The sequence below is a fragment of the Amphichorda felina genome (genome assembly GCF_050947745.1).
Source record: "Amphichorda felina strain 45539 chromosome Unknown scaffold_6, whole genome shotgun sequence".
NCBI classification, from domain to species: domain Eukaryota; kingdom Fungi; phylum Ascomycota; class Sordariomycetes; order Hypocreales; family Bionectriaceae; genus Amphichorda; species Amphichorda felina.
The window spans coordinates 984,341-1,005,824 of NW_028145044.1; the positions used below are offsets into that span (position 1 = coordinate 984,341).

The 21,484-nt window shown below is 56.3% G+C and overlaps 8 protein-coding genes across 8 annotated transcripts; 4 read left to right on the forward strand and 4 right to left on the reverse strand.

The window, feature by feature from the left end:
• Positions 1 to 920: 920 nt before the first annotated feature.
• BUD5 (ras guanine nucleotide exchange factor domain-containing protein) lies at positions 921 to 4,568 on the forward strand (the record flags this gene model as incomplete). The annotated part of the gene is made up of 1 exon (XM_083195532.1): positions 921 to 4,568. One exon carries the CDS (start codon positions 921 to 923, stop codon positions 4,566 to 4,568), a length of 3,648 nt encoding a protein of 1,215 aa, XP_083048548.1.
• Positions 4,569 to 8,474: 3,906 nt separating this feature from the next.
• Positions 8,475 to 10,151, forward strand: ACO1O0_006138 (major facilitator superfamily domain-containing protein; the record flags this gene model as incomplete). The annotated part of the gene is made up of 3 exons (XM_083195533.1): positions 8,475 to 9,059; positions 9,137 to 9,838; positions 9,915 to 10,151. 3 exons carry the CDS (start codon positions 8,475 to 8,477, stop codon positions 10,149 to 10,151), a joined length of 1,524 nt encoding a protein of 507 aa, XP_083048549.1.
• Positions 10,152 to 11,256: 1,105 nt separating this feature from the next.
• ACO1O0_006139 (FAD-dependent oxidoreductase) lies at positions 11,257 to 12,729 on the forward strand (the record flags this gene model as incomplete). The annotated part of the gene is made up of 2 exons (XM_083195534.1): positions 11,257 to 11,660; positions 11,742 to 12,729. The coding sequence occupies 2 exons, from the start codon at positions 11,257 to 11,259 to the stop codon at positions 12,727 to 12,729; spliced, it is 1,392 nt and encodes a 463-aa protein (XP_083048550.1).
• A 322-nt stretch (positions 12,730 to 13,051) lies between these two features.
• ACO1O0_006140 (NAD(P)-dependent alcohol dehydrogenase) lies at positions 13,052 to 14,104 on the reverse strand (the record flags this gene model as incomplete). The annotated part of the gene is made up of 1 exon (XM_083195535.1): positions 13,052 to 14,104. The coding sequence occupies one exon, from the start codon at positions 14,102 to 14,104 to the stop codon at positions 13,052 to 13,054; it is 1,053 nt and encodes a 350-aa protein (XP_083048551.1).
• A 1,385-nt stretch (positions 14,105 to 15,489) lies between these two features.
• ACO1O0_006141 (uncharacterized protein) lies at positions 15,490 to 17,667 on the forward strand (the record flags this gene model as incomplete). Its single annotated transcript, XM_083195536.1, has 1 exon — positions 15,490 to 17,667. One exon carries the CDS (start codon positions 15,490 to 15,492, stop codon positions 17,665 to 17,667), a length of 2,178 nt encoding a protein of 725 aa, XP_083048552.1.
• A 491-nt stretch (positions 17,668 to 18,158) lies between these two features.
• Positions 18,159 to 18,491, reverse strand: ACO1O0_006142 (uncharacterized protein; the record flags this gene model as incomplete). The annotated part of the gene is made up of 2 exons (XM_083195537.1): positions 18,159 to 18,429; positions 18,454 to 18,491. The coding sequence occupies 2 exons, from the start codon at positions 18,489 to 18,491 to the stop codon at positions 18,159 to 18,161; spliced, it is 309 nt and encodes a 102-aa protein (XP_083048553.1).
• Positions 18,492 to 18,998: 507 nt separating this feature from the next.
• Positions 18,999 to 19,523, reverse strand: ACO1O0_006143 (uncharacterized protein; the record flags this gene model as incomplete). Its single annotated transcript, XM_083195538.1, has 1 exon — positions 18,999 to 19,523. One exon carries the CDS (start codon positions 19,521 to 19,523, stop codon positions 18,999 to 19,001), a length of 525 nt encoding a protein of 174 aa, XP_083048554.1.
• Positions 19,524 to 20,589: 1,066 nt separating this feature from the next.
• On the reverse strand, positions 20,590 to 20,913 carry ACO1O0_006144 (uncharacterized protein; the record flags this gene model as incomplete). Its single annotated transcript, XM_083195539.1, has 2 exons — positions 20,590 to 20,765; positions 20,829 to 20,913. The coding sequence occupies 2 exons, from the start codon at positions 20,911 to 20,913 to the stop codon at positions 20,590 to 20,592; spliced, it is 261 nt and encodes an 86-aa protein (XP_083048555.1).
• Positions 20,914 to 21,484: the final 571 nt, after the last annotated feature.

The window sequence follows — 21,484 nt, forward strand, 5'->3', positions numbered from 1 at the left end:
CGTTGGCCGGGGCGTGTCCGCAGTTGTTGCCAGTCGTGGACTGGCGGTGGTGATGGTGGGTGGGGGAGAAAAGCGAGAGACCACAGTCCACATGTCCACACCCGACAAGGAGCTCCCTCTGTCGTCTTCCTGGGGGCAAGGCGGAGAATAATACCACAACATCCCCGGATCTTGCACAATGATCATCTTGTTCTTGTCTTGCGACCTGGCGACTCTCACTCCTCCCCCATGACCGCTTGCCTCTCTTTCGTCTCGACCCGATTGATCTCGGATAGAGCGTAAGACGTCTGGAGTCGTAGCTTCAACGTTCAAGTCCAAGCGACTGCAACCAGCAGTGCTCACTTGCCTGCCTGCCTGCTTGACGCAGCCTCTTTTTCCCTGCCTGGAGCTTTTCGACATTGGACGTGTCTTCATCTGAACTGTGTTCAACTTCGCCTGGTCGAGGTAAGCTGACCCGAGTCCATTGAGGCCCTCTGCACGTCGCTCTTTCCTACCAATTAGGTATTTGGATTTACTTTTGGCCTCCTGCCTTTAGTGTGCTGGTTTGGCACTGGGGAAGAAGGAGCAGCCGTAGTTGTCTTGGATTTGAACGTCATTCCTCGTCCATCCCACCTCGCCCCTCGCCTCCTTTCATTCCAGCCCCCGCCCCCCTCGACATCAGCTCCCACAACACGCGAGTCTACGAGCGCGTTTCTGCCTCGAAAAGCTTCAATGTTGCGCATTCTGACATGAGTCGCAGAACCTCGACCTTACCTTGCAGACCGACGCCATTCCTCGAATACTTTGTATCGAGCACCATCGACCGGGCTTGCCACGCACCAAGACGGGGCGGGTCTTTTGTCAATTGACCTACCGCAGGTCTCAGATTTAACTCGACGCTCGTCCAATGATTTGAACCGCCTCGGCCTGCGCCTGTCGCGATGCTGAGTAGCCAGTCAACGGGAGCCCGATTTCATGTGGCTCCATTGGCCCTTGGCGAGGCTCCTTACGACTCGCTCGACCGCATGCCGCATTATCACGAACATCACCAGCACCGCCCAAACGATAGCTACGCCCATAACCACCCCTATCTGCAATCCGATATGACTCCTCCTGCGACGCCCAATGGCTCCCAGGAGGATCTGGGCGCCGACCACCAGGCGCCGCCAGTCTTCCACAACTTCCTGCGCGCCTTTTATCCCTTCAACCCCACCCACGCTATGGCCGACTGCAGCGTAACGCTTCCTCTGAACGAAGGAGATGTTGTTCTTGTGCACTCGATTCACACCAATGGATGGGCGGACGGGACGTTGCTCGTCACTGGTGCGAGAGGGTGGCTGCCGACCAACTACTGCGAGGCTTATGAGCCGGAGGAGATGCGGAGCCTGCTTAAGGCTCTATTGAACTTTTGGGATCTTTTGCGGAGTTCATCGGTAAACGACAATGAACTTTTCGGGAACCAAGAATTTATGAAGGGCGTCATTGCTGGTGTCCGGTTCCTCCTACAACGAACCAACTGCTTGGACAGGGATTCCAGCACCGTCCAGCGCAGTGACTTGATTCGGAGGTGTCGGAAGTCTCTCATGTCCGAACTTTCATCTCTAGTCAAGACGGCCAAGCGGATGCAGGAGAGTCAACGTGGGACCCTGAACTCCCCCGAGGACGTGAACGACATTGTTGACGAGATGGTCCTCAAGGCTTTTCGCATCGTCATTAAGGCGGTGCGCTTCGTCGATGCACTGGAAGACGACAGAAGGCTTAGGGCCCCGCCATCAGTTACAGTTATGGATACTGTTGCCGAAGAGTCGTATGCCCCTTTGTCACCGCTGCCTGCAGGTGGTCACACACCACCCCAGAGCCAGGAACAAGAAATCGGCCATACAGTGGCCTTGCCTGTCGTCGAGGAAGCACGGCCGCCCTCTGTCTCTGAACAAGTGCACGATTTCCCTCTACCATACAACCAACGTGTCTCGTCCCTCGCTCCGCCCCCTACTCGCACCGCCTCTCCTCACTTATCCTCGCGTCTCTCCCATGGTAGCTTGGGCCATGGCAACCGTCTGTCCTCCACCATGTCACATCGAGTGTCTCTGGCTGGACCATCATCCTGCTCAAGGCCGTACTTTCTTGTTTCTGAACGTCTTAATCGCAGTCATGATGCATTCCTGTCCCAGATTGGCTCTTTTATCGGAAGACTACACTTCCAATCTCAATCATGTCCTGAGCTGGCCTCGGCGATCAAGCAGTGCGCGACCACAGGTGGTGAGCTGCTGGCCGTGATCGATGCCGTCTGCGCACACGGCAGCTCGAGTTCAGTCGTACTGAGCCAGGCGAGGGCCGCCATGTTTGAGCGCATCCACGACCTTGTGTTTGCCGCACGGGACACCCTCGTCCACGCCGCTGCGGAGGAGGATCTTATTATGCCCCAGGAAAGCAACATTCTCCTGAACTCGGCCACTGGCTGTGTCCGAGCTGCGGGCGAATGCATCGCAAAAGCTAGGGCGGCGATTGAGCGAGTCGGCGACTTTGAGGTTGAAGTGGGTGGCGATGGCCTGGGCATTGACCTTGGTATCCTCGACGCGGCTACCCGTGAGCGAGAGAGGAAGCAATCTGTGGTCTCTCAGTCAGATACCGCTAGTGTCGCCGACTCTACCCAAACTGCTGATTCAGGGCCTGCAACCCCAGGGCCTGGACTCGTCAATGCTCCGTCAACTGACAAGCCGTTGCCAGAGATCCCACCCATGGACATTTCCAAGGACACCCTCCCGTCGAACCCTTCGCCACCACCTTCACGCCCCGAGTCTCAGCAAGGCGAGGACGTTGCCACGAAGGCCCCCTCTCGCCCAGAACTCGCCTTGCCCAAGCTCTCCACGCTGCTGCCTCCCGCCGACAGCTCGAGCCATGACCACGATTACCACAACTCCTCGCGCTTTGAGAATATGGTGGCCTCAAGCGCTGAAAGCAGTGCCACCTTCCTGAGTCGCGACTCGGAGACAAGCATGGTGTCCCAGAGCTCGACACGTGCCACGACTCCCGACCACACCATGGGCCCACGGGCGCAGCCTTCTATGTCGGAGCTCAGCGCTGCTGCTAGCTCCACACACACAGAAGAGGTGGATGATGTCGAGAGCAGACTCATGGAGAAGACGTTTGCCCACGAGCTCATGTTCAACAGGGAAGGCCAAGTGACAGGTGGGTCCCTGCCTGCGCTGGTTGAGCGGCTCACGACCCACGAGGCTGCTCCTGATGCTATGTTTGTCTCGACCTTCTACCTGACCTTCCGTTTGTTCTGTCCGCCGTCTAAACTAGCCGAGTCTTTGATTGACCGCTTTGAGTACGTTGGCGAGAGCCCTCGCATGGCTGGACCGGTGCGTCTCCGCGTGTACAATGCCTTCAAGGGCTGGCTTGAGACGCACTGGAGGGACCAAACCGACCGCGAGGCGCTCAGGCTCATCATGACCTTCGCCGAGGGTAGGCTGACCCAAGTCTTGCCTGCCGCCGGGCGTCGACTCCTTGAGCTTGCTCGACGGGTTTCCGGAAACGGATCACTCGTGCCTCGGCTGGTGGCATCCATGGGCAAGACCAACACTGCCGTCGCGCACCATGTATCAGCAGACACACCCATCCCGATGCCCATCATCTCCAAGGGCCAGCAAAACATGCTCAACTCTTTCAAGAGTGGGAACAGCTCGCCCACAATCCTCGACTTTGAACCGGTCGAACTGGCCCGCCAGATCACGCTGAAGCAGATGAACATCTTTTGCTCCATCCTCCCTGAGGAGCTCCTCTCATCGCAGTGGATGAAGAATGGTGGCGTAGATGCCCCTAATGTCAAGGCCATGTCGTCGCTGTCGACCGACCTCTCCAACCTCGTGGCCGACACTATCCTGCAGTACCCCGAGATAAAGAAGCGTGCCGCCGTCATCAAGCAATGGATCAAGGTGGCCAACCAGTGCTTGGGACTCCACAACTATGACGGCCTTATGGCAATCATTTGCAGCCTCAACAGCAGCACCATTAGTCGCCTTCGGAAGACCTGGGACAGTGTGTCCCCCAAGCGCAAGGAGACGCTCCGAACCCTGCAGGAGATTGTCGAGCCTTCACAGAACAACAAGGTACTCCGGACGCGCCTCAGCGACCACATTCCACCGTGCCTGCCATTCTTGGGCATGTACCTGACCGACCTGACATTTGTCGACATTGGTAATCCGGCGACGAAGCAAATGTCACACGGCAACGAAACCGAGGATCAACGGGCGAGCGGCCTAACTGTTGTCAACTTTGACAAGCACGCACGGACGGCCAAGATTATTGGAGAGCTGCAGCGTTTTCAGATCCCCTACCGCCTGGCCGAGGTGCGGGATCTCCAGGAATGGCTGTCGGTGCAGATCGGCAGAGTCCGCGAGAGCGACCAAAGCAACGCGCAGGTCACATACTATCGCAAGAGCTTGCTTCTCGAGCCGCGCCAGACGGCGGCGCGGACCCCTATTGAACCAACGCCCACGAGCACCATGGTGCCGTCGCGTGGCGACTTGTTCGGGTGGATGTCGCGAGATCGGTCCAACACGAGCACACCGGCGGCGCAGCTGTGAGCAAACACATAACAAGCGCCGGCCACATTTTATTGCAACATATTCCCCATTGGTTACGACATTCTTCCTTGATACCCAATTTTCACCTTTACCAACGGTTTCTTTTCATCGGACCAAGACACCTACACCACCATGTTTTCTCTTCTTGTTTGTTTATGCCTTGAGTTTCGTACACAGCTGAAGAATTGATGGGATGCGCAAGCATCTAGTACATTGTCATACCAATCGCGCAACGAGCCCGCGAGGGACTTGCTAGCTACTACATAGGCACGGATATTTTTGGGATGGGAGGTTCACACAAAAGCGGATCATCGGATCGATGGGATTGACTTGTATGGCGTCAACGCATTTTTTGGGGGAGGGTTTTTTTTCTGGGTACGAAATCGCTGATATTTTTTGTTTTGTTTCTCGCTCGGCGTCGTGGGATGTCACCAGTCGACGGGGACTGGGTGGCTAGCACTGCATTCTTTGAAAAGGGATTGGACGGCGGGCGGCTTGATTCTCGGATGGGAGAAGGAGGGACCCTGGAAGGGTGAGATGAGAGTCGTGGCGAGCCTGATTGTACATAATTCGCATAAGATGACTGACTGATGGGATGCGGCTAGATGACCAGTGGATATCAATGCCATGGACCAATGCGCTATGCTATTCCGCATCGTGAACTATAATGGATGCTCGGGGGAAGACTGGACGAGGATGAACGAACCAAGAAAAGTCAATGAGAAGTGCGCCTGCCTGCCGGTGATTGAAAAAGGGTGTCGAGATGGGCACGAGATAGATTCGCGAAGAGCTTGCTGTGTAACATTGGGGAGATGTGTAGCTCGACACTGAAGAGTTGTATTGCTCTGCGTTGGACCTGGTAGTAGCCAAGGCACGTTGTTGGAAATGGGAGTCCGCCCCGATGCGAATGGCGAATCTGTTGGGTACCTAGGGGAAGATGAGTACCTACCTGCTCATGAACCGCACATGCTTGGTCGAACAAATGCAGGCGTGGCTGGTTGCCTTGGAGATAACGGGTAATATGACATACTAATACCACGGACGAGAGGGGCTCCTTTGGCCACAGGCTCTCAAATCTGGCTCTCTGCGATTATACATCGGTTAATGGATTACATATCGGGCGCATCCAGAGGTGCTGGATCGAGCATGTAGCAAGGCTGATCGACGAACTGAAAACGGGGCTGGGATCCGCTCCGGGGAGACGGCGCAGGCCCAGCTCGGGCCACCCGCATCGCGTGGGCAGGACAAAGGGAAGGGCGACGTTCCAACGGGCGACCGGGGGGCAGGAAGGGGCCCAACGGTGGGGATCTGCGCGCCTCCGGGGGGCTGGAGCGGAGTTTAACGTGTCATATGGCGATGGGGCGAGCTCGGCCTTCTTTTTGACGTCTGGGGTTTCTCTCCGTGTGTGCGCGCACTCCGTATATGGAGGGGAAAGGCGGGATATTGTATGGAGCTCCGACCTGCTGGCCCCCAATCGCTTGCGAGATGGAACCAACAAGACTTGTTGAAGTATCTTGGTTAGGCTGATGCTAGGAGAGATGATGGGGGCTGGCGCCGGCGGGATGTGGAAGTTGGAGGGGTAGCTAGTAGATAGTACTATCTTTTGGGGTTACATCAACATTATCATCCGTTGCCAAAAGTTTCAAGCCGTCGGGCGGATGGTCGGTTGCTGATCACATCCATGACCCATGGCTATCTCCACGTGGTTCTGGTACACCCGGGCGACATCCCCCTATCCGCAGACGCCATGCCTACTTACATACATGTGCGTTAACAGCTGCCAAACCGGTTCTCGATAGCCATGGTGCTGGTCTGGACTCGTGGCGGCGACGGCAAGATTCGTGTCAAAGGGTCTCGTGTGTGGTGGTGGCTCGATGTAACCTTGTGAGAGGGTATGGGGAAAGGCGAGACAGATTACGTAGAGGTATTATTGGTCTCGTCGTACAGAGCACAGACGAGCTCGTGTGAGGCTCCGGGGGAAAGGGGGGACGTCTTTGATGTAGTAATAATAAGAACATGCACCAGCTGGAAGTGTTGGGCCCCCATGATAATACCAAGATACTACTAGGCCAAGAGATCCGTATTAGCCCACGATACTAGCGTTTTGGGAGTTGGGACTGTGCGAAAGCCGAGGGTGGTGACTGGTGACGCACTGAAGCATTCCAATCATTCCAGGCGTTCCAGGCGTTCCAAGCGTTCCAAGCGTTCCAAGCCAGCATGGCCAAGGTGGAAGTGGAGGCGAAACGTTACATTGCAAGCGAGGTGTGTCGACGGTCGAACGCCGGCATGCCACTGGACGGGGGACAACCCGGGGCCGTTATTCGTGCTAAGTGTCAGGTAGGTACGTACTCTTATGTACACAGCGCTTGGCAGTTACACAAAGGACGGGCCAAAGGCGTTCTCGTAGAGAAGGCAGCCAGCCAGACAGACAGAAAGAAAAAGAGAGTGAGAGAGAGAGAGAGAGAAACGGTGGTGAGCTGCGCCACCTGGTAGAGACCTAGATGCTATTTCTAGACAGCAATTGCGAGAGGCGATGCTGGGAGGAGCGATGGGAATGCACAAACCAGATGGGATTCGTGTTGGTTTTCTATTCCGGGAGATTTTGGGGGGATTTGCAGAGTTGAGGGTGCTTGGCCGGCAGAGGCCTAGAGGCCCTGAGAACCAGAGGGTGACAAAATAATATCGAATCACCAGACCTGGACTAAAAAGGCAAGCGTCGTGAGGCGGTTAGCAGATCGGTAGGAGGGGGTAGCCAATAGGCAGGTAGATAGTCGGTCCTTCCTGGCACTTATCGATCTGGGGTAACAAATTGGCACCCCCATGTTGGGAGGCGCCACCGGCAATCTGCCGTTTCACAGCTGCACCTCTCTTTTCTGTTCACGCTCACTCCTCAGCCTGGTGGAAATGTCCAATGACACCGTGGATTCCCCAGTGAATCCTCGCACGAATCCTCCTCGTCCTTTAAGCCCATGCTCAGGGTCTAACTGCTGAATCGTCCAATTGTCTCCCATCGGTCGCACCCTCCGTTTCGTGATGAGGAAGGGGGAATGGTTCAAACCTTGTCGCTAGAATCCTCCCTCCCCTTTTCTGCCCTGCTCCCCGTGTTATTATCACTCCGCCACTGAATGAGAAGTGAGCAGTGAGCACGCATACACGAGAGGGGGCCAAGTTGGCCAACAGCCACTCAATCTTGTGGTCATGGCCTGTGAGAGGCTGATAGCTCACATAATCAATCGCACTGCGAGGATGGGTGAGTCCCTCTTATTTTTGGCACCCGGTACACCCCTACCATGGGATCCCGAGGGTCGCAGGGTCGCGTCTTGGCGACGAGCCTTCTGGGTGTTTTCTCGTCTCCTCTCAGCCGTCGGCTTAAGCCAATCTGGTCGCGTTGGCACTAACAGGCCCTGGGCCCTGTGCAGGTTGTTATGCATCCTAGCATCCATCAGCGGTACCTCGCGTTTTGACTGTCACGTAGCTTAGCTCCTCTGCGGCACGGCACCAAGGACAAGCCACTACTACCTGACCTTTCGGATGGGAGGAGACGCCCGTTGCTACCATTGACCATCGGCTCTCGTGTTTTACAGTCTGGTTACTGGTACGGACCACCAAGTACGGAGCACGAATCGCCCAGCCAGCCCATTAGCTGCCGCCAAGTGCTACCCCATCTCCGCATCCACCACCCACGTTCGTTTCGCTGCCACACCCCCCCTTGTCTAGGAGGAGTCTGGGAAGTCTGTGTCATACCATGCGATCGATAGTTAGATTCAAATATCGACCTCCTCGCTCTTGTATGCCAGTCCTGTCACTAGTCCTTCCTTCCACTCCAAGTCCTCAGTCCTCTACGCGCCTCCCACCCTGACTGGTGACCTGTCTCACTTATACCAGCTCCCAGCAATAACTGCCACAATGGCCGACGAATTCAAGGAAACCCAGGTTTCGACGGCCATCGAGGGCCAGCGCGACAGCGATGCCCGCTCGCTGCCCGACTTTGTCGACCGCCCCGCAGGATGGATCTACAAGGGCTTCCAGTTCGGCGGCAAGGAGATCTGGTACGCCTCGCCCACGGTCCAGCTGCTCATGGTCTCCTTTGTCTGCTTCATGTGCCCGGGCATGTTCAATGCCCTCGGCGGTCTCGGAGGTGGTGGCCAGCTCGACCTGACGGCCCAGCGCTACTCTAACCTGACCCTCTACGGCGTCTTCGCCGTTGTCGGTTTCTTTGCCGGTACCGTCGCCAACCGTCTCGGTCTGCGCCTGACCTTTGCCGTCGGCGGCCTCGGCTACTGCGTCTACGCCGCCTCGTTCCTGTGCTACAACCACACCAAGAACCTGGGCTTTGTCGTCTTTGCCGGTGCCTTTCTCGGTCTCTGCGCCGGTCTGCTCTGGACCGCCCAGGGCGCTGTCATGATGGCCTACCCCCCGGAGAACCGCAAGGGCCGCTACATCTCGTGGTTCTGGATCATCTTCAACTGCGGCGGTGTTCTTGGCTCTCTGGTAGGTTACCCGATGCTACCCCAACCCAACAGGCGTCTCAGGCGTTTCCAGCCGTCTCTCTAACACGCTACCTGCAGATCCCTCTCGGCCAGAACATCCACAAGACGGTTGGCTCCGTCGGCGATGGCACCTACGTCGGATTCATCGTCCTCATGTGCATCGGCCTGGTCCTCGGCTTCTTCATGTGCGACGCCGACAAGGTGATTCGCGAGGACGGCACCAAGGTCATCCTGATGAAGAACCCCTCGTGGAAGACCGAGTTGATTGGTCTCTGGGAGACGCTCTTCCAGGATCCCTGGATCATCCTCCTGTTCCCCATGTTCTTTGTCTCCAACATCTTCTACACGTACCAGAACAACGGCCTCAACGGCACCTTCTTCAACATCCGCACCCGCTCGCTCAACGGCCTGCTGTACTGGCTCGCCCAGATTGTCGGCGCCCTTTGCGTCGGATACGGCCTCGATTTTGCCGGCGCTCGCCGCAGCGTCCGCGCCAAGGCCTCGTGGTGCGTCCTGACGGCTCTGACCATGGGCATCTGGGGTGGCGGCTACGCCTGGCAGCGCCAGCAGGTCAGCCGCGAGATTGCCTCGGACCCCAAGTGGCAGGAGGAGAACCTGATCGACTGGACTGATGGAAACAAGCTGTTCCTCGGCCCCATGTTCCTGTACTTCTTCTACGGATTCTTCGATGCCGTGTGGCAGACGACCATCTACTGGTACATGGGCTCTCTGTCCAACAATGGTCGCAAGGCCGCCAACATGGCTGGCTTCTACAAGGGTGTAAGTTTTCTGTCTCTTCTTTTTCTGCGTCTGATCCAGACGATGATGGCTCTGTCGAGATTAACTCTCTGTGCAGCTCCAGAGTGCCGGAGCCTGCATCTGGTGGGGTCTGGATGCCGATCACATGTCCTACGACACCATGTTTACGATTACCTGGTCTCTGCTGGGCGTGAGCCTCCTGATTGGGGCCCCCGTCGTCTTCCTGCGCATCACGGACACGGTCTTGATGGAGGATGATCTCAAGTTTAGCGACAAGACCGTGGAGGATGTCGTGGTTGGCGCAGGCGATGCCAAGGGTGAGCACCGGGCTTGAGTGCGATGCTTTCTTTCTTCTTCGACAAAGGGGGTGACTGCTGAGCGCAGAATACCTAGAGAAAGGTGAAAGGGGGGGGGGGGAGAGGGGGGGGGGGAGAGATGCCCGTTGGTGTGGACGGGCGATGTACTAAACTTGTCTTGCGTGGGAATGATACCAGCAATACCTAGGACGGGCATATCTTTTTAATGCGCAATATGCTGCAACATTACTTTCCTACTCTGCTGCTACTACGAGTACTGCTACTACTATCTACTATGTACGTACAGCTTTCAATTTGACTAGCTCTTGTCCAATTGCGCGCGCCACTTTCAGGATTGTCTGAGACGAAGAAGCATGTGCCATGATGGTGGCGCCTTGGGACGAGGATGATCAATCATCAAGTGGACAGGCGGGATGAGTGATGAGTGGCTTGCACTGTACGGAGTAATACGACATGTGTACATGTGTACTCGGTACGTTTGTAGGTACGATGGAATACGCACTGCCCCTGTGGAGTACTAGTATTATTATTGGCTGACAAGGCGCACAGCAAGCAGCAGGGCGGTTTGCAGCAGTTGTTGGCCCCTGCGCAGCACGGCCAGTGCCGAGCCGCTGCTACGTGCCACATGCCGTCTGCCAGCAGTGGCGATTTTCCTATAATCATGTACGGATATATACGATGCTGACACGCCCTGCTAGGGTAGTGTTGGCCGGTGAGACGTGCACAGCGGAGAAGTAGTGTGTATTTCGGATTCATTCGTCCTTCGCTGTGTTTTGAGTGCCGAGCGGCGAGCGCCAAGCAGGGAGCTGAGCTACCGCTATGCCGTGTACACCATAGCAGCAGTACTAGTGGTGCTGGTTTCTTACATGGGCAGTTCCGCCATGACACAATTCCCGAGAGGGAGGGCCCAGCAGCGACTGCATGCCATGAGCTACTAAAGTGAAACTCACTGCCCATGGCTGGCTATATATCATACTCGGCATTAGTCCTTTCCTACGGGGACTGATGAGGCAGCTCTACGAACCGCAAACACATCGCTCCTTCGAAATACGCAACCCGAACGGATACAAACCCCAACCCTCTCTCCCTCGCACACCCAGAACCATTACTGCTATCATCATCATGGCCGCCACCGACGCCGCAGCAACCCTCGCCGCGCTGAGGGAGCACCTCGCGCACACGCAGACCAAGCTCTACACGGCCTCCACGCCGGGCTACGCCGACCTGGAGCGGTGCTTCGTGGTGCACCCGGTGCGGACGCTGGGCATCGTGGCGCGGCCGAGGACGGCGGCCGACGCGGCGGAAGTGGTGAGGTTCTGCTCGCAGCGAGGGGTGGGCTTCTCGGTGCGGTCGGGGGGCCACGACTGCGCGGGGAGGACGAGGGCTGAGGGCGCGCTGGTGGTGGACATGAGGGACGTTGGGGGCGTGGAGGTGGATGGGGAGGAGGGCACGGCGAGGGTGGGAGGGGGGGTGTTGAGTGGGGAGGTGGTGAGGGCGCTGGGGGAGAGGGGGCTGGCGACGCCATGGTGAGTGGAGGACGCCTCGATGCGGGATTGATGGAGTTCATGTTGTTTGCTGACATTGTCGAATGTGTTTCACGACCACAGCGGCTCTCTCTCGTCGGTGGGCTACGTGGGCTGGAGCACGCTGGGCGGCTACGGGGCTCTGACCAACCGGTTCGGGCTGGGCGTGGACCAGATTGTGGGCGCGCGGGTGGTCAACGCCGCAGGGGAGGTTGTCGACGCCGACGACGACATGCTGGAGGGGATCCGCGGGGGAGGAGGCACGCTGGGCGTCATCGTCGAGCTCACCATCAGGGTCTACCCCCTGCGCGGAGGCATCCTGCACTCCATGGTCGTCTACGAGTCGGGCGACCTGGGCGCCGCCATGGAATCCTACGCCGACTTCTACGAGGGGCTGGCCGAGGCCGGCGAGCTGCCCACGGCGCTGCAGATCAAGCCCCTGACGCTGGAGCTCCCCGGGCTGGGCATGGTGTTTGCCGTCATGGTGGACTGGGCGGATCCGGATGAGGAGGAGGAGGGACGGCGGTGGATCAGCAGGATCGCGGGAGCAGCACCGTGCGTCGTGGAGAAGACCGAGGTGACGTCCCTGGGCGAGCTGCTGGCCGCGGGCGACAGGATGCTCACGTGGCCCTTCCACGGGAGGCTGTCGACCGTCAGCATCAGGCGCTGGACGGCGGCCACGGCGGCGGTGCTGGCGCGGAACAGCCTCACGGCCCCGGGGGGAGGACTGGCCCTGTCGGTGCACACGATGCGGTCGGCGCAGAAGAAGAACGAGGAGGCCTCGTCGGTGTTTGGGGCGCGGATGCCCCATCACGTGGTCGAGATCATCGGTCTGGTCAAGGACGAAGCCCTGCGCGAGGAGCGGATCGCGTGGGCGGGCCGGGTCAAGGAGGAGCTGCTGGCCGAGGACCCGGACAATGTCCTGGAGACGTCGTATGTGTCTCTGGGGTCGGATGAGGATACGGATTTGAAGAAGGTGTATGGGGCGCAGTACGGGAGGCTGATGGCGCTGAAGGAGAAGTACGACGGGGGGAACGTTTTTCGCCATGCCATTCCCAGGCTGGTCAACTAGGTATTATGTGCTCGTATGTACTACTGGTGTTATCGGAGGCCGGAGAATGAGTGGGGCCGGGGGGCCGGGAGAGGACCCACCCCCGTGCCGGATGCGGATGGATGATGCAGGCTGCGGCCCCGGCCGATGCCGCACGTACTGGACCAGGGCCTAGGCTCATATTGATCAAGAAAGTTATTAGTTCAAGATAGTTGCATTACCTCGGCGCAGTGAGACATGTGGCAACACATGACAGCTTGACGTAAACACCAACCTCCCCACCAGCGGCTCTGGAACAATACGACAACCATGTTGACGCAAGCCCCCAACAATACTCACTCATTCATTCCTCCCCCACCTTGACGACAATCTTACCCCGGGCGTGCCCCTCGCGCAGGTGCCTGTACGCCGCAGGCACATCGTCCCAGGCATACGTCTTGTCAATGACAGCCCTGACCTTGCCCTCGGCCATCAGATCGCCAATGGGCTTCAGCAGCTTGGCGCTGTTGTCCATGTTCACAAAGTAGAACTTGGGCGCACCGCCCCCCAGAAACGACGGCGGCCACACCATCCTCTTGGTCATGCTCGCCATGGTCCCCAGCGACATACCCGCCCCGACGCCCACCTGCACAAACGTCGCCCCCGGCTTGAGCACGTGCCTGCTCGCCGCGTACAGCCTGTCCGTCTCGCTGCCCACATTGTCGATCACGAGGTCGAACCCACCCTCGGGCTGCTTCTTCAGGTACCCGTCGACCACGTCCACGACGCGGTAGTCGACCACCTCGTCGGCCCCGAGGCCGCGGCACAGCTCCACGTTGCGCGTCGAGCACGTCGTCACGACGTACGCGCCCAGCGCCTTGGCCAGCTGCACCGCCCAGGTGCCCACGCCGCCGCTGCCGCCGTTGATGAACACCTTGGCGCCGGACTGCTGCCTCAGCTTCTCGGGCATGAGCGAGAGGTACGCGGACGTGCCGGCGGTGCCCACGGCGGCGGCCTGCTCCGGGTCGACGCCCCCGGGCAGAGGGGCGAGGCCGCTGGCGGGGAGAACGGCGTACCGGCGCAGGGTGCCCATGCCGCGGGACGACGCGGCCGAGGGGACCCTCCCAAAGACGAGCTGGCCCTCGGCAAATTCCGGCGAGCCGGAGGCGACGACGCGGCCGCACAGGTCCAGGCCCGGGGTGGCCGGGCGGGGGATCGCCAGGCGGCCGACCAGGGGCGTCTCGACCAGCTTGTAGTCGACGGGATTGAGGGCGGCGTAGAGGACCTCGACGACGACGTGGCCTGGGCGCGGGGGCGAGGCCTCCGAGGGGAGGGGGGCTGCGTCGGTGGCCGTGAGGGAGTCCTCGAGGTGGCCGTGGAGGGCCGAGAACTGCCAGGCCTTGCCGGTGAATGCCATGGTGTCTGAAAGTCGAACCAGGTCGAGTGAGTTGAGGCGATTTGATTTGGGTTGAGTTGAGTCGAAAAGGGGGGGGGGGGGGGTTGTGTGTGTGTGTGTGATATGCAAGCTGCAGGCTGCAAGTTGGATGACGAGGAATGGAATGAATGTGGCTGCGCCGGGTTTGGCTTGGCGCCCCGGACTCCGGACTCCGGACTCCGGACCGGCCACGGCCCCATCAATTTGGCCGTCTACTATTAACTAAGTAGGTACTTGATACCTTATCTATCCGTGCCTACTACTAGGTATTAGTAGCACGCGGTATACGTACTTTGGGGGGCCGCTTAGGGAAGTACCTAGTCAGCCAACGTAGTTTTCAGAATAGAAGGCTCGATTGAGCCTAAAAGGGAAGGAATAGGGTGCTAGATAGAGTCGAGGAAAGTCCCACCCGTATAACTAGCTAACTTAAAATGGCGATAGGTTACCTGGCCGGGACTTGGAAGATATAATAATAATGCACAATCATAGACCAAGTCAATTGAGCTCGTTGTATATGTCATTCTGTGGGATATCCCCAACACGGGCAGCCAGAAGCAGCCACGTCAACGACTCAACCAACACCTGGAAAAGGTATCATTTGATCTCAATTGATGTAAGGATGCTGTTCTTTCCAAGTCAACAGAAGCCCTGACCTGCTATTTGACTCCATCGCACGCCTTCCTGCCTCAACCGAGTGTGCCACCACCTGCCGCTCCAGCACCACTGCTAGTACGTTCATGTACCCTCCCACACCGACAACACATTGTGGTCTATACATTAGTACCTATGGGTCGCTCCAAGCCTTTCTTTACCTTCTATTCTCTCATTCTTCTCATGCCAAAGTGCCCATACCATAACATCCACGTCGTGCAACATATTTTGGCCAAACCCCCACAGGCCCTCTCAGCGTTTCCGCAAGGCTGCGCGCAGCATGGCGCACTCACTGGCTTGGACGTCGCTCCTCAAGCCAAGAACTCACGCATGTATGTCTGCCTACTTTGCAGTTTACGATGATGTGAGGCGGAGCGCATGCATTGTAGGTAGGCTCGGTAAGGGTTCTACACTCTTCATTGGCCATTCCTGGCACAGGTTCGCCACCATCCAGACAACTCATGCATTGTAGGTAGGCTCGGTAAAGTTTCTACAATTCATTGGCTATTCCTAGCACAGGCTCAGCGCCCATCAGACAAACTCATGCATCTCAGACTGTTTTTTTCATGGCCGGCGTGTTCTTAGGTAGATTCTTATATGCTATATGAAGGTGCACTATTGCTGCCAAAATTTGCAGCCGAAGACCTCGACCTCATCCAATTTGGTCTTACCACGCGGCATATCAGTCCATATTCTGTCCCTATTCCATCACTATCATGGATGCTGTTAGTCTTACAATCGGTATCGCGGCCCTCTACACTACATGTCGGGACTGTTACACTTTTTTCACCACTGTGAAAACAGCGGAGGCGGAATCTTCAGCTCACCTGCGCGAACTGGAGATTCAGCAGTCAATTCTCAAAGCCTGGGGCTTCCATTGGCAGATCCAAAATGAAGACGGCAGGGAGCTGGAACATCCCGATCACACTGGACGAAAGCGGACCAAACTTCACCAGTACCTCTTGAGCAACCGATTCAAGGCCGAAGGCGTCTTCAACACTCTTTCTGCTCTTGCCGATACACTTTCCGACCAGGAGAGACTCATGAAGCGCTACGGCATCCAGCTCCAACCAACCCAGGCCATCCAAGATGAATCGCAGTCGACCAACAACGTCCAGTTGACCATCCCGAACACTACAATTGAGGATATCAAACCGGTGATCAGTGAAGTCAAGAACCGTCTCTCTGTGCTCAATAAGTTTAAATGGGCGTTGAAGGACAGGGTCAACTTCAAGAAACTTATCGCCGACTTGCGAACTCACAGCGAATCTCTCTATCGTCTTTGTCCCGAAAATGCATTCGAGTCAATGAACATCTATCTAACTCTGGAATGCTTGGCCAAGCAGGAGTCGCCAGAAGGTCTCAAGTGGACCTCAAGACTCGCAACTCAGCAAGTAGAAGTCGATGGAAAGTCGTCGGTGCAGGCAGGCTACGAATTGCTGGCTTCGGCGGCCACTTTGAAAGCATCGGTCAATGAAAACAGAGCCGAGGAGCAAGCAGACGACGGGAGTCTCACCAGCGTCGACGAAGATCAACGCGAGATGAGGTATTTAGGAAAGGGTCTTGCCCTATTCGAAGAGCAAGTCGTTTACGTGGAAATGCGAGACTACCGCGGACCGCCGCTAGAACCTACTCTAGAGGAGAAACAGAAAATGAAGCGCCTTCGAAGCCGGGTGCGCTTCTTGAAATCATTGTCAACGGATGCCTCGATGTCGGGCCGTTACAGCAAAGCTCGCCTGGATGAGATGTACGAATACAGGAGCAGCGACGAGTCCGAAGAGGATGTCGAAGCATTCGAGATGGTCAGGCCAGCCGACCCCAAACTCCGCGCTCTCATCAGGAACTTCTTCAACACATTTCAAGGCGTGAACATGGGAGGAAGCGTCTATGGTTTGGACATCGCCGGTATGATTGACCACACGGCGGGCGAGCACAAGGGTCGTTGCAGCATTCTCTACAAGCTCCCCGGCACGATTGGCGCTCAGAGTCGCGAGCGGCCAGCGGAGAACCTGATGCTTCGCGCACCTGTGACTCTACAGTCACTCCTTGGAGTCAAGCAGAAACAAGACATCCGATCTACACTCGGTGCGCGTTTCGAGCTGGCTAGAAAGCTTGTGCGTGCCGTCTGCATACTTCACTCCAGTGGCTGGCTGCACAAGAACATACGCGCAGAGTCGGTCATGTTCTTTCCCGAACATGTGAGTGCACTCCAGGAGGACCGATACGAGATCAAAATCAAGATCGATGTCTCAAAGCCTATTCTGATGGGCTACATCTTCTCACGGCCAGATGATGTCGTCATCCGAATGAATCCGCCATCTTCACCGCCATCTTCACCGCCATCTGCACCGCAAACAGAAGACCACCGCAGGGATATGAGATCCTTCCGAACCATGGTATGGGATAACCCGATGGACGTGAGAGCAAAGTCGAAGCGTAGAGCGGGAACACCTAGAGTCGACAGAATATACGGTCGCAGCATGCTAGGGGAGGTAGCCGTGTCCGAGCAGACGAAAGAGACAAACATCAGTGGCTTCACGCTTGACTATTATCAGCACCCTGCGAAGCACGCAGATCCAAAGCGCCTGTACCGTCATGCGTATGATGTATACTCTCTCGGTATTCTCCTGCTTGAAGTTGGGCTATGGGAGAAACTGAAGAACTACGAGGACTCAGACTCGGAGGATGAGAATGGCGAAGAGGATCATTATGAGCGAAGACGATGGATTTGTCGAGAGTATCTTGATCGCTTAAGATGGTCATGTGGAGATATTTATGCGGACGTTGTGCTCAGCTGTCTCATGATTGATAGCAGCGATGACGAAGCGGCAAAGGCGAGCGAGAGGGAGCTTTGTGCTCGAATTGTAGCCTATCTGGAGGGCTGTCAAGCTTAGTTCTAGTCTTCCAAAGATGTTCGTTGCGGTACGTAGAGTGTGCCTGTATCTCGAGAAGCTCACACGCTTAAGCGTCTTGACCAGACTATTGGTTTCTGGAACAATTTGATGGAGAAACCAAAACAAGCTTCCACTGTCGACCAGAAACAAACTGAGGGAAATTGTTGAGCCTCTTGTTATGGAATTTCTGCGACTCATTGATGACCAAGTTTAGTTTGTAAAATTGAAGCGCCGATAACTGGGTGTCACAGTTTAGCCAAGTACGTAACCCATGGCCTCCACCGGAATCATGTTTGTATAAGAAGCCATGGGGAATTTTCCTTGACGGTGATTTTGGTAACATTCTATAACTTGAAAGATCCAATCCAAAAAGACCAGCCAGCTATTTGGGTGCTGCATCCAGAGGATGGATGCCTGGGCTTCCATCGAGAAGTAGGTTTGAGGGCTACCACCATCTACTCCTACTTCCACCTCCTCCATCACCCCGTCTTCTATATGTATGGAAATGCAGTGCCCAGTATGATCTCGAGCTCCATATCCTCCACCAGGAAGAAATCCAAGGGAATCCGCCTCGCGTTTCTGGTCTGTCCCCACTGGCATGTCACCTTGCCCGTGAAGAACTGCAGTGGCCCATCCAACCCAAACTTCAGTCCCTTCGGATCCGTGTCCAGCATCGGTACCAGCATCAGGCTGAGCTCCAATGCCTTGCGCCTCGACATTATATTGGCCGTGGCGGATGGGTCAGAGACGGCCGTGACGTACCTTCGGGGCTGTGATCCCACGTACCCGGTCACGAGTTTCCTGTTTCCACCGGGGTCTGCCATGACGATATTGGCGCTGTCCCTTGGCCGAGTATGACTGCTAAGATAGATTTCCGGTCCTAGAGACTCTCTATGTCTCCTGCTAGGTTTGGTATCTCGTCCTCGGGGTAGGTCCACTGGCGAGTTCACTGGTAAGTCCACGGGTGCAGCCGAGGTTGGTGCTGTTGGCGTTGGAGCTGGAGCTGGAGCTGGAGCTGGAGCTGGAGCTGGAGCTGGACCTGGACCTGGACCTGGACCTGGACCTGGGAGGACAGTCCATCTGTTGCCGCGACGCAGTTCTCTCTTGGACCGAGACGCAAACGACTCCATCACCCCTAGTATCGGCATGGGATCCATCACTGATCCAGCAACGACCCCATGACCACCCGCGTCTTGGATCCGACGGCACTCCTTCCCCAACGCCGTTGCCATTTTTTGCTGCTGTTCCAGTGTCTCCCTGAGTGCTCCACTATGCCCCAAAAGTCAGCCATCAATCAGTAATGATGTCGTTTCTGTGTGAAGTACATGTACTCACTTTTCCTGCTTCAGCCTCGCCCTATACACCCGATCCCTCGTCCTCGCCGCGTCGCGCATGTTGCACTCAAGATTGACAAGCACCATGACCATAAGAATCGTCGTCTTGACGCACTCAATCTGAACGCTCAGCCCCGTCACGCCCTCCTTGCAACTCTGCCATTTGAAGGCTGTGATCAGGGAAAACCGGCTCTCCACCGACCGTATCTCTCTCCAGAAGTCTTTGAGTCGGCCCAGAACCATGTTGATGCCCTTTTCTAACGACGAAAAGACTCCCCTGTGCTCCAAGTCTCCAATAAGATCCGACTCACCATGGTGTATTCTCAGCCGGGATAGCACCGAGTAGCTGGCCTCGATGGCCCTGCCCGACGCCTCAAACAACACCGCCCTCTGTGACATGTCTCCCTTGACGAGCGATGCATCCTTGGACGCCTTGCGGATCTTCTTTGAGACCTTGATGATGGTCTCCGACACGAGCGCAAGCGTTATGATGCTGGCTGCCAGACCTACCACCTCGGCCATGATTTTTTTTGGGGGGGGGGGACACACACTTAGTTGCTGACTATATGGATGAGGGGCTTGAACATGATATTTATAAAATTATAATTCCTCTGAGAGAATAAGCCTTTCTATAATTTTCAGCCTCATCGTGAATATCAGCCGCACACCGGTATGCATCACGGCGCCCCCGATGATGCTGTTATTGGAGGAGTGGTAACTGGTAGTACCATTCGCACATTGGGCAATACCCATTCGTATTTGTGCATATATAGTAGGCAGGCTCTGACTTCAGCACGCTCCCTATACGCTCTCTGGACCTACCGTATCTCCTTGAGAGTTTAGTGGCCGATGCGACGTCGCCTACCTGTCGTCACAGCAACTTACAGCTTCCTGCAGCAGCATACAGAAGCAAACAGAAGCATACAGAAATACATCACCGGAGAGCAGCCGCACGCATGCAGCAGATCAGCTCCTGTGCTGTGGAGCAGATACCGCCCATGGATGGCCCTAACAAGCCCCAGCGGTCGCAGGAATTATGTCTCCTCTTACGCAATGTTGTTTTGCGGGCGATACAATAGGAGAAGGAGAGCGGGGCGGCATCATACGTGAAAATTCGTGAGGAGTAAGTACTACTACTCTACCTATTGTAGAGCAGCATGTCCAGCAGCAGACCGCAGAGTGACTGCCATGCAGACGGCAGGTGGAGCGAACCACCAGGCTGACCAAGCTGACCGCTGGGCGAACCATAAGATGCAGGCCAGGGGAATAATCAGGCACCGTTTAATCGGCTCGGTAAGAGTCCGCATACGTATTGACGGAGCCTTGGTCGAGGCCATATTGTGCACATCTCGCGACGATGGTGACGGTGCAAAGTGTGTATAGATGTCTCCTCACGACTCTATTGGATTCTAGTCTAGAACATCCCGTAGGAATCCTCGCTCAACACAAAAATCATTACGGAAAAAAAAGGGACGGCCGTCCATGGTATACAAATCAACCCCGAGGAGGATTTTCCCCCGTAAAAAAACTCCAAAATTTGAGAAAACGCCCCTATATGCTCGCCACATCACGTCACCACAGAACAAGATCAGTGGCCCAGGACGTTGAACATGCTCGTCCGCGGGTCCAGCCTCTTGTTGTTGCCCTCGAACGTCTTGGCGCGGTTCTCCTCGCTCTGCGAGCTGTTGTACTGGGCGAACCGGTTGTCCATGATGTTGCGCGAGTTTTTCAGCTGCGAGGCGACGTATCCAGCGATGAGGGACACTGGGGGAGGGAGAGAGTCAGTATGTTTTGTATTTCAGTGGTTGGGAGCTGGGGAGAGCGTACCTGCGCCGACGGTAACGGCGACGGGGAGGATCTTGGAGGCGGCCGCAGGGGCCTTGACTGGATGAGCGGCAGTAGCAGTGACCATGATGAAGGTGGTGTGAGGTTGTAGGGTGGTGTGGTGTAAGTGGTGTGAGGTTGTGTGATGGTGTAAGTGGTGTAAGTGGTATAAATGGCGAGTGATACCCCGGATGGGATTGTTGCTTGCTTGCTTGCTTGCTTGCCAGATGCAGTGATACTATCTGAACACTCCAGCTCTCTTCAGTCGCACAGCCATAATTTATATTCTTCCCCAAAGTCATCCTATCCTGCCCTGGCCATGGTCTAATTCCGTAGTTTTCCTACTCCTGAGGTCTGTTCCGGGCGTGGCGTGATCTGGTGACCTGGTCTCGGTTCATGTTGACAGCTAGCCATGCCCCAGGGGGGAACTGGCGCAGTCAGCATCCGCCAGGGCCCAGAATTTCGGGGTTGCGACTTATACGGACACCGCCGCATCGCCTGACTATGTAGCCACGTCGGCAGGCGCCGAGGGCTATTGAAGCTATGGAATGCAGGCTATTTTTTTTTTGGCTCAAAACTTTGAGAAGCTATTCTTTCTGTCTATGAGATCATGCTGTGCGACGATTCAAGTGAATTGATACAATGTCGCCAATCCAATG